Source organism: Henckelia pumila, chromosome 4 (genome assembly GCF_033568475.1).
Source record: "Henckelia pumila isolate YLH828 chromosome 4, ASM3356847v2, whole genome shotgun sequence".
In the NCBI taxonomy this organism is placed as follows: domain Eukaryota; kingdom Viridiplantae; phylum Streptophyta; class Magnoliopsida; order Lamiales; family Gesneriaceae; genus Henckelia; species Henckelia pumila.
This window is the reverse complement of record NC_133123.1, coordinates 211,748,365-211,762,934: the sequence shown is the minus strand read 5'-3', so window position 1 is coordinate 211,762,934 and position 14,570 is coordinate 211,748,365. Positions and strand designations below refer to the sequence as shown.

Sequence of the window (14,570 nt, the reverse complement as noted above, 5' to 3'; positions counted from 1 at the left end):
ACCATTTGTAACGCCCCACTGTATCAAGACGGGTCTTTTCAGCGTGCTTATGTCCTTACTCACACGCACCCTGGAAAACTTTCCAGGAGGTCACCTATCCTATAATTGCCCCAAGTCAAGCACGCTTAAATTTAGAGTTCTTATGTAATGAGCTTCCGAAAAGAAGATGCACCTTCTTGATATGAATAGTACATATGAAATCTTTTAAGCCCTCCTCAACCATGTAGTCTCATACCTACACAGTCTCAGAATCCCTCTCATTCCGGCACGGGATCGGTTCATTCATGTCTCCCTCCGCCTAGAAGCCTACCAGGAGCCGCTCATTGTCCGTGCAACCTCTTGGCACCGGCGATCACTCCCTGCCTCTTCAGCCCCGGGCGTCACAAATAAAATCCTGGAGTTTGATGGGTACTTCATACCCAGCAGAAAACATCTAATTAGCTATGTACGAAATGCTATAGTGTTCTCAAAATTTGATTGTAAGTCTGGATTTTACCAGATTCGAATGGAAGAAGGCAGTAAGAAATTCACAGCCTTCTCTACACCACAAGGACATTATATCTGAGAAGTCATGCCTATGGGATTGGCTAATGCACCCCAAATATTTCAAAGAAAGATGGATAATCTTTTTAAAGATTATTTCAACTTCATGTTTGTTTATATTGATGATATTCTTATACCATCAAAAAATATAGATGAACATGTTAAACATTTAGAGAATTTTTCTAAAATTTGTAAACAAGAAGGACTGGTTTTATCTGAAAAGAAAGCAGTCATAGCAACAAGGAAAATTGAATTTCTTGGAATTGAGATTGATGAAACTGGAATAATTCTACAACCCCATATTGTAGAAAAGGTAAAAAATTTTCCAGATAAACTCAAAGATGTAAAACAACTCCAAAGTTTTCTAGGAGTAGTTAATTTTGCAGGGATGTTCATAAACAATCTGGAAATGTACAGAAAGGTGTTCAGTCCTTTGTTAAAAAAGGATGCAAGGTTTATATGGACCGATGACCATACTAAAGGGGTGAACCAATTAAAGGAGATATGTAAAAATCTCCCAAAAATGGCTATACATGTGGATGAAGATGATCTGATGCTATTTACGGATGCTAGTGACGAATGGTGGGCAGCAGTGCTTACTAAAATCACTCCAGATGGAGAAATACCATGCAGATATTATAGCGGTCTTTTTTCAGAATCTGAGGCTATCAGATGGCAGATCAACGAGAAGGAATTTTATGCCGTTAAAAAGGCTTTTGAAAAATGGCCATTATTTTTACTTGCTAAAAAATTCAATTTGAAAGTTGATAACACTCAGGTAAAAGCTTTCTTAAAAAATAAGATTGAATCTAAACCTGAGAAAGTTAGGTTATTAAGATGGCAAGTTTTATGTCAAAATTATATTTTTGATATTGTTATTATTAAATCCCATGAAAATATTCTTGCAGATTTCTTAACAAGAGATGAAAGGCAGTGACGTAGATTCCATCATGAAAATGCAGAGGCATCTCAGGGAACACCTTGGGTTGCTTCAAACCGAGTTCAACCAGCTTGTCATAAGTGCTGATATGGCGGGCAGGTTACAAAAAGTTGATCGGATCAAAGTATCCAATCGAATCACAGGATGTATGCAAGCTCAAACTCAACTATGGGCTGCTATTCAAGGGCCAATTATGCGTGCCATAGAGAAACCATTGGTTTCTCAGAAACAAGAAATGTTAAAACCATTGGTTTTATAAGAACAAGAAATACAGCCACGGGTTGTAAATCAAAAAACAAGCGCTAATCTATCATCAGCTTTTGATGAGCTAGACAAAGCAACAATCGATGAGGATAACTCATCAAGTCAACCCTCCGCCTCTGGGGTAAAAGAGGAAGAGATCAATTTTAGGCCCAACACTGACAAGGGTAAATCTAAGATTGATACTAACCCAGCTGTCATTTCTCCATTTCAGGTTTATCAACAAAGATGGGAGAAATTAAGTACAAGAAGTGAAATTAACCCAATCACTTGCAGGGTTGATGTTGTAGGAATATATCCAAGGGTTTGGCTAAAAAACAATGTCAATCCTAAGGATGTAAAGCTATGGTATGAATTTGGGACTTTAGCCTCAGTTTATACAACTTCACCAGGCGTTCAGGAAATATCACAGCTACCAAAATGGATTCAGGAAGCAGTTCAAGAAACATGAGCAAATAATGATCATTTTTCCAGAGGAGATGTGCTCGAGCTATACTTCTTTAGTGCATCTCCAGAACCAACAGGGAAAGGATCACATGAGCCCTTTCATTTCATCAAGCTAAGGAGACCTGACATAAATAATCAAAAATTTATCAAGGATCCTATATCTGAAGAAATACCATTGGTGTCCACTTTTGGAGAAAATGAAATCTCAACCAGAAGGACATGGGGTATTTGGGTTTGTCTCACCGAGATGGACAAGGTCAAGTTTCCGTTCAAATTTTATCAGAATTCTGTGAATGGATCATTTCTGTTAAATAATATGACAGAAAAAACTATGGCTTTTGCGGAAGAACTCTTCGAAAAGAAGAGGAACTTTTTGTGGAACAACAAGCTGCCGGGGAGTAAAGAAACTCGCCGAAAATTCTGTAACATGGCTCACATCGGAAGATGGTCAGAGAATATCTGCCCAGAATGTCCAAACCAGAAGGAGCCAGAATTCGGAAAAATCTTCAAACCCCGAACGGATCGAAAGGATTTTTCCGAGACAAGCAAAGGTGGACAGGGACCACCAAAACCGCGTTTTCCCAGGGGCCCACTGCAAAAGCAAAAGATGCCCTGACAACAATAAAGAAGGCATGTGAGGAGAATAAATCCAAAAGAAAAAGTCAAGCATGTGACTCCTCCATTAGTAAAAGATGCCATCGGGCATGTGAATTGCCCACTAGCAAAAGATGTCATCAATAATGGCATAAAGTCAAGACAGCTGTAAGATTCCCTAAAGTTTCTCGGTGAAACGAGTGGAACTTCAGCTATAAATACAGGCTCTTAAGGAAGCTGAAGCATCGATCATTCCCTTCAGTTTTCTTATAAATAAAACATTATAATATTTCTCTTTCTAAGTTTGTATTAAGTTTTACTTTTATGTATTTCAAGAACAAGGCTACTATGAGTAGCTAAACTAGTTATCTCCTCCTCTTCAAAGGAGGTTGATTTATGTAATAATATATTGTCTGAATAAATTTCTTAAGTCTCTTGTTCATCCATTCTCATATTTTATAATTAATTTTATATACCATACGCCTTAAGGTAGAAAACGAATTAAGGCTGTGTTGGGTGTCGTTGAAGGAGCTTGTGCAGAAACCATCTGTTGCGACTGCGTGGTTGAGTGTGAGGAGCACTTCGTAAAACTCGGCAGTTATGACCCGACGACACTATGGTCAAAGAGGTATTTAATTTTAATTAATCTTACGGAAGAATGATGGGCTTATGCACTATTTTAATTAAATAAGAAAATAAAGGGTAGAATGAGCATTATTTAGTTTTAAGGACAAATTCAAGAAACTGTTTAATAAATCAGGGATATATTTGGAACATGAAAAGTGAGAGAGATATAATACGAAAAATGAAAAAGATACAGGGACATATTTAGGAATTATCCCTATATTATATATATAGTGAATCAGATAGAGCGGCCACTCATTCGGATTATTTTTGTAGATTAAAGGGTAGTTAATTTCTATGCCAAGCATGGCATGTTCATGGTCATTATTAGATCGGTAATTTATAATTCAGTCCCCATATCTAAATTTAAATTTGTAATCAGTCTCTGTCAGAAAAAACTTTGTTTAAACTCCCTGGGCCCACATGTTTTGTTTCGGATAAAATTTGGTACAAAACATGAAAAATATGGTACAAATACATGGTATTTGAGTATCAAATGTGTTAGATTTAGTATAGATTTTTGAGTACTAAAAATATTGATATTAATAACACATTTATCTTATTTTGATGAAAATCAGTATAAAACATTGAAAATATGGTACGCATATATGATTTTTGAGTACCCAATGTGTTAGATCTGATACAAATATATGATTTTTGAGTATTCAAACACATGTTGCAAGTTCACATTAATAAAAATGTTTAGATTTTATACTCAAAATTGTATTTTTTGTACTCGATCTTGAACAATTAGTTCTCAAATATCTTGTATTTTTACCATATTTTCAATGTTTTGTTCTTAATTTTATCCGAAAAAAATAATGTGGGCCCAGAGAGTGCAAACAATTTTTTTTAAAAAAGGAACTAATTTTTAATTTACTTTTGAATTTAGAGACTGAACACTAATTCACCCTTGTTAAATCCCGTAAACCCAATAACATTTTATACAGAATGTTTCACTTGCTTTATTTATACAAAACTATATCTCTAGCTAGGCTAGCTATATATGAGCGCCATGATCAGCTAGCACTGATCCAAATGTATATTATTATTATTATTATTATTATTATTATTTTCCTTGATTTATGTGGATGCATTCATGTGGCCATTCCCAAGAAAATCTGAACTTCGATGCATATATATATATATCTATCCACACGTGAACACATTGCAAAATCCCAAAAACTAATGCTCCCCACTCCTCCATCCCTTGGGAATATAGACAAAAATCCCTCGGAAATTGATGAATAGGGTAAGTTCTAGGCTTGAATAAGCCATATCTAGAAAGATTGTGCCATTTTTTGGACACTAGCTCTTCACACATATATATTAATTAATCATTAAAACTTGTTTTCAGTTTAATTTGTTTATTGCAATTTTATCCACGACAAGATTGATAACAATATTGTTCGTGTACCACTCTTATCATGGCATGGTGGTACTTCGAATTCCCCTTGCTCTCGTGTCAACTTTGAATATATATATATGTATATAGAATTGGATAAATTATTAATGGTACACATAGTCGTAGCATTCAAGGGCGAGAGGTTGGGGAACAAAGATGGCCAGTCGATAAGACTATCATCATGTGGAAAAGAAGGACTCCAAACAACCCTAGTTCGTCATCTTCACTACCAAATTAAAAAAGTCAACTGTAAAAGTTTCAAAACTTTCATAGTGTTTGAAATTCTCATTTGATCACGAGTTACATTAAACTCGCGAATCAATATTCATGAGACGAGTCGACCTATATTTATAGAGAAAAAAAAATATTTTTGCTATAAAAAATAATATTTTTTCATAATCGAGTCAAATATAACATTCATATCACAAAATTGAGCGTCCTATAGTTTCATGAGAGTTTTTTTTAAAAAAAAAAAATTAATCATGTGTTTGTTTCATGTTGGGTCGAGAATGGGGTAAAGTCGTCTTTTTCAATTTTTTTACGCTTTCCCATCTTTGTTATCCATAAGAAGAATAATCGTCTTTTTCCACACAAAAATTATTCGAATTTCATGCACAAGATTTTTTTATATAAAAAAAATATTTACATCGTCTTCCAAATTTAAAGATTCACTCCTAGTAGTGGAAATTTATTCCTCATCAAAATATAATTGGAGAATCTCGGAAAAGTATAAAACACAACTAACTTTCAAAAGTGCAAGCTATTTAACAAGAAAAATCACCAAAAATTTATCTCAGTAGGAATAACATAACTAGTATTAAATTTATCTCAGTAGGAAAAACATAACTAATATTTTACGTAGTCAAAATTTAATCAGAGTACAATAATGAGTATTTAAAAAAAAAAATTAAATTAGCCTGTTTCCCCTCAATTGCTGACTGATGTGACGTCACACATACTAGTAAGTAATAACTATAGCTTCATGTTAACCGAGCAGTAAATGACTAAAAATGTAAAAGATACCAACTCTAAACCAAAATTTGATTAATAAGATATATATATATATATATATATATATATAAAATTCGAAACTAATGGAATTAATTTTCCGGACGATTTTGGATATTTTGCGCGCCTTCTTACTCGAGTTACATGATTAATGAAGTTGAGAGTAGAAAATGTTTAGAGCTTGGGTTTTTTGTGAGATACATCGATCTAATTCATTTATTTAGTGAATTAATATTTTTGATATAGAAACACTGTTTTTCATTAGTTAGGATAGGTCGAAAACCCATGTCCTAGCAGTTTTTGGCAATTTTATATATAGATGGTGATATATAAATAATATTATATAGCACAAGAACAAAATTACAGAAATTTTTGTTTTTGATGTAATAAAATAATTAGATTTCTCTATCCCTTAAAAGCAAGGCTGATCATATATATATACTATTCCAAAACGCCAAAAGCCAGCCATTGGGAACCGCTTATCTGTCAACAATACAAACAACAAAAACAAGAGGGACCATATCTGAGAATATTCAACAAAGGAGGAGGACTAGAGGGAAAATACGATCCTCCTAGGGCTCTATCTGCAAATAAATAGGTTTTGTTGTTTGTGTATAAAAGATTCCAAGTCTTGTTCACCTATATATGTCTCCTTAGAACGGCCTTGACTTTTCCTTTATCACACCCCCTAACACTAACACATATATATTTATTAATAATTTCCAAAACCAATCCTAGCTAGCTCCATTATAAATTCAGGTCCATTCCATTCTAATGACGATCAATTATATGATGAAGAAAGATAGAGATAATTCTTCGTCGTCGTCGTCGTCACAGCAGCAGCTTGTATTCGATGCCTCCTTACTCAAACACCAATCCGACATACCGTCACAATTCGTATGGCCTGATCACGAGAAGCCTACGGGGAATCCACCACCGGAGCTGAATGTGCCGCTGATCGACCTGGCGGGATTCCTCTCCGGAGACCCCGTGGCCTCAACTAAAGCGTCCGAGTTGGTGGGGGAGGCATGTCGAAAGCATGGCTTCTTTCTAGTAGTCAACCATGGAGTGGATCACGGCCTTATCGCGGATGCTCATCGTTACATGGACCATTTCTTCCACCAACCTCTTCATGAGAAGCAAAAAGCTCAGAGGAAACTTGGCGACCATTGCGGTTACGCAAGTAGCTTCACGGGCCGCTTTTCGTCCAAGCTACCTTGGAAGGAAACACTCTCTTTCCACTATTCTGCCCCTGCCCCTGCCCACAACGACCACCACAACATTAATCATGTGGAACAATACTTCCTAAACACATTGGGTCAAGATTTTCAACATTTAGGGTAGGATACTTAACTTACTCTCATCATAATATATATTACTTATTATTATATTAATTAATCAAAATTAATGTTGAACTATTGATATATTACTATACAGGAAAGTATACCAAGACTATTGTAGTTCGATGAGCAAACTTTCTCTAGGGATCATGGAACTTTTAGGGATGAGCCTTGGGGTGAGCCGCAGCCACTTCAAAGAATATTTCGAAAACAACGAATCCATAATGAGATTAAACTACTACCCAACTTGCCAAAGACCCGAAGAGACCTTAGGCACGGGGCCGCATTGTGATCCCACATCACTAACCATCCTTCACCAGGACAAAGTAAATGGACTCCAAGTGTTTGTGGACGATCAATGGAGATCCATCACTCCCAATTTCAATGCTTTTGTTGTCAACATTGGTGACACTTTCATGGTAATTAATTTATATATATAATATAAATGCATGTCAAAGTAGTAGTTAATTAATTTGCAGCTTGTTTTCATTTGTTGGAGTACTATAGGCTCTTTCGAATGGGAGGTACAAAAGTTGCTTGCACAGGGCAGTGGTGAACAGCAAGTGTCCTAGGAAATCTCTTGCTTTTTTCCTTTGTCCTAAAAAGGATAAGGTGGTGAGCCCACCGCCTGAATTGGTGGACTCCAATAATCCCAGAATATATCCCGATTTCAGCTGGCCAACCTTGCTCGAGTTCACACAGAAACATTACAGAGCTGACATGGATACCCTTAAGAATTTCTCTACTTGGATCCAACAACAACATGAACACACAACAACAGCTCAGACGACTTAGCTAGCTAGCAGCTTCTTCATTCATCTTCCGACGATCCTTAATTCCATCGAATCTTTATTTTAAAAAGACGACATCGAAACCAAACGGTATATATATTTATTGTGGTTGACTTGTGAAATTAAGCTATACATCCATCATGTGTTAGCTAGCTAGCTAGTACTGCACGCTCAAAGGTCAACCACACTGCTAGCTCATATATATGTACCCTGCCATGCATATTTCTTTTTCCGAAAGTATCACGTACGGGCCGTTACATCGATCGAGCTAGCTAGAGAGAAATTAGCTGGACCGCTTATAAAGGGATGCAAAAGAAAAAAAAAAAAAAAATTCAAATATTGGCTAATTCATCAAATAGATGGAATTTGTGAATAAATGAATAATTTATAAAGTTATGTAGTGCATGAATGAGGTCAATTTTTGTAATTCCATATTCGATCGTTTTATAGAATCATTGTCAATATTTCCAATTGTATGGTTTCTCTATTCCTAGCTCTCTATAATTAATGGTGTCCAATTAATGTAGAGACCCCAATAGAAAAGAAACACTTGCATTTGTCTTTTCATTTCAAGTTTGAACGTTTACTTTATTTCCTCAAACAGAAAATAGTTGGTTTTCTATTCTATTTCATGCACTACACTAGTGGATAGGGTCACTCTTGCTACCCACCACTCTTAGAAAAAAAGGTGATTTTAATTTGTTGATGAAGTATTTAATTTGTTAATCAATTCATCGATCATCACTCATGTTATAGCTAGATGACCAGTACCTTAGGTAATTATTTATAATAACACTTCCATTTGCGTATTAGTCATACTGTTATATTTGTGTATATATCTATCTATATATGTATAATTAATTAATTAAATGGATAACGTAATATAGAATATATAACTAAAATCGACTCATTAATTGTAGATAATGATTATCATTTTGGTTGTCGGCACTGTGAATATATATGATGCGAAAAGAGTTTATCATGAACTTCACAGTGAAACAGATTCAACTATTCAAAAGATGTTAATCTTATCCCGACTGTGTATCCAATATTAATTTTTCATTCATATGTTGGATGAGTTAAAGATTGAAACTCGAAATATTTTTGATTTTTTTTGTTTTAAACTGAAATAAATTTGATTTATGGGTCAAGGACGAATATTTTACATTAATATTAGCTTTGTTAACTTTTAGTAATTTTTCGTCGAGGTATTAGATATATAAACAATGTTTGATTGTACTGTGAACTTATATAGTGTCATATCAATATTCTAAAAAGTAAAGACACATCTAGGTTAGGTCAATTCTAAATGGTAGCTTATCCTAAATTTTTTTGTTGCCTGTATAAATTTTTTAGGGAAAATATTTTTTTTAGTTTCATTAACTTGTTCATGTTATGGTTTTTGTCCTTTAACTTTTCAAAATTTTGTTTTGGTACACTTAACTTTTAATTTTTAGTGATTTTGGTCCAACTGCACACGTGTCAGCTAGACATAGGCACACGTCACCCGAAAAATGCTGACGTGTGCCAATGTCTAGCTGACACGTGTGCAGCTGGACCAAAATCACTGAAAATTAAAATTTAGTGTATCAAAACCAAATTTTGAAAAATTAATGGACCAAAACCAAAAGATGAACAAGTTAATGGACCAAAAAAAATATTTTTCCAATTTTTTACTTAGTCATTTAAAATTCATCCTTACCATACCTGAAACTCAGCTTATCTCCTTGATTCTAGCGCAAAAAGTCCTTTTATGGGAAGTTTTGGTGTGATACTATACACATCAGCACTACGTTATTTTCATGTCAGCGCAAAGTCGGAAAATGACCAAAATTACCGAAAAAAAGCTAGCACAATAAAAAATGAAATATGACAATATAGGAGATCAAAATCGCAAAAAGACAAACATATAAGATTAAAAAATAATTTTTTTATTTTTTGTGAATAATACAATGTAATGATTTTTTTGTTTTATATATATATATATATATATATATATATATTATTACAAAGTTTAAGCTCATCCCAACTCTAATTCCGAGTGTAATTCCTAGATCCATATCTGATAACAAGAAAATACTGAAAGTTAAAACAAGTAAAAATAGAAAATTATTTGACTATAATCAAAATTTGACTCTGAAATGAGTAAATTTTAAAACAAGCCAAATTTCAGGATATTTTATTTAATTTTGTGAAATTTTTTTGATCATATTATATGGAATTCGGAAACCAACCTTGGTCATCCTTCTCAAATTATGGAAAGTACGAGTGTTCTAATAATTTGAAATAACACAAAAAATTTCAATGAAGTCGATGTAGCCATATCCAATACATGAAAAATTATTATTTTTATAAAAATATTATTATTTTATATAAATATTAATTGGATCGATGTGTCTCATGAATATGTATTTGAAACATCTAACTCACAATAGAATTGTCTCTTAGAAATCATAAAAGGTCAAAATGAAAATTCACAAAATTGAAGTGCCCTACTACGCATAAAATTCGGATATAAATATATGAAAAAATGCTTCAAGTAAATGAATCCAAGAAAATGAAACATGACAACCCACGATTGAATTGAAATGAATCATGATCGAGAAGAATAGCAAGAAACCATCGAGGATTGACAGAGCTTCCATTGCATTGGATTTTAGCGCAAGTGTACGTTTACCTTTATTTATTTATTTATTTATTTATTATTATATAAGACAAAAAACGAAATACTTTGTATAGGATTTTGTTTCTCTAGTTGATTAAATTTTTGATAAAAAAATAAAAATTTGGTTCAACACAATAAATTTGTGTATTATTTTACGTTTATTCCGCTGTTCATCGATTTCCCAATTTTTATAGGACATGTAAATAACATTTTGCATATTAGACATACGATCATGTGTTAGCATTTCGATAAAAATGTACAATTAATTTGTTGTAAGACGATCTGGTAGAAATTTTGTGTTAAAAAATTTAATTTATTAGCCTAAAACTAAAATTTGATCACTTAGAGAGTACAAAAATAGATTTAAGTTTTTTTTATTTTTATCTTATTATTATTATTATTATTATTATTATTATTATTATTATTATTATTATTATTAAAAATAAGTAAAATTATTTATCATGAGTTTTTGGAAGTTTGTGGCAAAATCGAATGCCAAATGAACACTTACGATATTGTCCTTGTGTTTGTCCTTTGCATTCTCCTATGATATTTATCATAAATACGAAACCCTACAAAGTTATTCTTGGCAATATTCCAGATCAGCCCCACGCTAGTCTGGTCGCTTTTATTAAGGGCCATCTTCACAAAACGATAATAGAATCAGCCCATCGTTTTGAAATTTTAATATTTATTTTTTAACACCAATTTTAAAAATATTTTATTTTAATTTTTTATCAACCTCATTCTTTGATTAGATATTTTTTAAGCTAGTAAAGATCAATAATTATAAAATAATAAAATTCTAAATTTGGTTTTGTAAGTTGGGATTTTTAAAATTTTGTTCATCTGATGATTGATAATATTTGGGGCACTAAAATATTATTATTATTATTATTATCATTATTATTATTATTATTATATTTTACATTAAATCTGATTTGTGCTGAAGTTTTCAATTTTAGCTCGATATATAAATAAAAATGTTAATAATGTCCAACCACATGTCAGTATTTCAGTAAAAATTAGTCTAAATGTGAAAAGGTAACATTTTTTTAATTGCATTCGAATTACAACTTATCCGACAGTTTTGGAATTTGAGTTTCCCCACCCCCTCCCCCCTAAAAAATAATAGAAAAATGTAACATTTTTTCTTTCATTGGTTTATAATGGGTCCACAAATAATACATTCGAATGGAACGACTTCTTTTTCCCACCCCCCTTGAAGAAAGGACTTTTGATTTACCGTCTGGTTTGACTTTTGAGTGGAATCTCATTATTCAAATTTCAAAATACCCTGCAAAAATAAATAAATAAATAAATAAATAAATAAAATTCTTTAATTTTGAAAAATGTAAAAATTATTCAAATCTTACTACTACTACTACTACTACTACTACTATCATTATGATTATCATTATCATTATGATTATGATTATTATGATTATTATTTCATTATTATTATTATTATTATTATTATTATTATTATTATTATTATTTGGAAAGTTACATTTTTTGGTTGTACAAGTTTGTTACTTTATGATTGTAATTCTCTTCATATCAAATTATCACAATTACTCTAAACAAGTACCCAAATCTAGGGATGTAACAAACCAAACTGTTTGTGAGTTATTCGGAGCTCGGTTCGACAAAAAAATTGTTTGAGTTTGTTTGTTATCAAGCCAAGCTCAAGCCTTGAACTCGACAAATTTAATCAAACCAAGCTCAAGCTTTAGGATATTCGGTCTGTTAGCTCGCAAACATGTTCGTTAATAATTTTGTAAGCTCGAGCTCGGCTCATATATTATTTTCTTAACAAGCTCGAATCAAGTTCAAACTCAAGCTCAATTTCTATGTTTTACGAGCTTGAAAATGGGTCGATCTAGCTAGATCCAGACTTGTTTAACATAGTGATAAGTGCATTTTGTGTGCATTATTTTATGTTATTTTTATGTCTATTTTGTGTGCATTCATATTGTTTTATTTGTGTGTTTATGTGTTTTAGTTTATGTGTGTGTATTTCACTCATCGGATTAATTTTGTAGGAAAATGAATTGTTGAAGAGTGAATTACGGAGTAGTTTTGGTCAAAAATCAAATTTTATTTTTGAGAGTTCCAAATCCAATCTTCACCGTTCAAAATACATTTCAAGATGTTTTGAAGCTTCTGTCCAAATTTCAGCTTGATCCGACGGCTAGATCTCAAGATATGAATTTTTCAAAATCGTCGCGCGGAGCAGAAAAATTAACTCGCTCGAGCGAGAGTCTATGCTCGCTCGAGCGAGCGAGACCTGGACTGAAAAAATATATATTTGGACAGAGATTTGCTCGCTCGAGCAAGCGTGGCGTGCAGATTCCATATATTTGGAAACTCTTGGTTGAAAAGGAGGCTATCTTTTAGAGATCCTTGGACACTTAAATACCGATTTTGCATCAGATTAAAGGGTTCCAACACGCAGAGAACGCAGACAAGAGGCGAGAGGCGGCTAGGCTTGGAGATTGGAGATTTGCTCCATCGTCATCAGAGTTTTTCTTTCTTTCTTCTTTTTGTTTGAATTCTAGTTTCAATTATTGAGTAGTTTGTTTTCAACCAAGACGGCGTGATTGGGCCGAACAAATTTATGTAGAAAACTTGGATGTTTGTTTGGGATTTTTTAGAGTTGATTTTATTTTATTGATTGTCAGATTTATATTTGTCTTGTGAATAGTTTGATCAACTGTTTGCTTGCATGTTAATCGATTCCAAGTCGACAGAGGAGGTATTGATTTAGATCACTTTGATAATCAATACATGGTAAAACCGACTAGAAATAGAATTTGGTTTCAGTGTGCGGTTTAGGTGAAAACTGAATTTTCACAAATATTTAATGCATTCAAATTTGATTAGAATTACGAAAGATTAGTTCATCAATATTTGAATAGGTTTGATTGTTCTAGAAATAGTCATTTGAACAAGATAGGAGAATTCCCGTAATTTAAGATTAAATCTGAGTCCTGAATCGACTACTTGTTACATGATTTGTTCGGTACCTACGTGTGTCTTGGTTGTCTCTTTTTAATTAAATTTTCTTTTAAGCTATTTTAATTATTATTTCTTAAGCAGTTTTTATTTTAAATTCTTATTTTATTTAAATCAAATCGCTCTTTTTTATTTTGTCTAGATTAAGCTAAATAATTAATTCTTGAGAATTGACTACAGTCCCTGTGGGATCGATACTTGCACTCTCTATCCACTTTACTATTACTTGACCTGGTACGCTTGCCAGTAGATTTATATCACACCGATTTAGCCGGTTAAGTTTTTGGCGCCATTGCCGGGGACTGTTCAGTTAATATTAGGATAGATTATTTTCTTGAGACTAGACATTTTTTTTTTGCATTTTTTTTATTTTTAATTATTAATTATTTTTTTTCTTACTTGTGAGGTACTTGGAGATGGATCATCGACAGGTGTTCACAAGGTTTGGCCAACAATACTCGGAGCCCTTCTATGCTGCTTGGGGGAGATGCAATGATTTGGCTAACAGGTTTAGATGTCATGATTTTTCGGACTACACTCTAGTTCAAATTTTTTATGGTGGTTTGGATGAGCTAACAAGACGTTGGATAGATTATGGAGCTTTGGCCACTAGCAGTCACTTGTTCAGCAAAGATGAAAACAGTGCGATGCACTTGTTAAATGATATGGCAGATTTCGACTACCATTGGCATTGTAATCCTTCACTGCAGGGTTGAAGTCACCAATATCCTCCAGATATCGACTCTAAAATTTTTTCGAACCAACCACCGGAGCATCAAGAAGAGTGTGTAGGGTATTTTGAGGATCATGTGGCTCAGTTGGAGAATCTTTTGCGGCAACAGACAGAGATAAATCAATTCTTAGAAAGCCGTATCAAGTCTTGGAGTCTTTTGGATGAACAGATTGCGTTTCTTAAAAAACCAAATTTGGAGAT

The 14,570-nt window shown here is 33.1% G+C and overlaps 1 protein-coding gene across 1 annotated transcript; it reads left to right on the top strand.

The window, feature by feature from the left end:
- The first annotated feature begins 6,495 nt into the window (after positions 1–6,495).
- Positions 6,496–8,387, top strand: LOC140864398 (gibberellin 20 oxidase 1-D-like). Its single transcript, XM_073268566.1, has 3 exons — positions 6,496–7,162; positions 7,260–7,581; positions 7,670–8,387. Exons 1-3 carry the CDS (start codon positions 6,597–6,599, stop codon positions 7,955–7,957), a joined length of 1,176 nt encoding a protein of 391 aa, XP_073124667.1. The 5' UTR covers positions 6,496–6,596; the 3' UTR covers positions 7,958–8,387.
- The last annotated feature ends 6,183 nt before the right edge of the window (positions 8,388–14,570 follow it).

Excerpts from the sequence above, each read along its gene's own strand:
- LOC140864398 (XM_073268566.1), top strand. The coding sequence starts at position 6,597 with ATGACGATCAATTATATGATGAAGAAAGATAGAGATAATTCTTCGTCG. Across the intron at positions 7,163-7,259 it reads CAAGATTTTCAACATTTAGG|GAAAGTATACCAAGACTATT; the intron begins GTAGGATACTTA and ends ATTACTATACAG. Across the intron at positions 7,582-7,669 it reads ACATTGGTGACACTTTCATG|GCTCTTTCGAATGGGAGGTA; the intron begins GTAATTAATTTA and ends GGAGTACTATAG.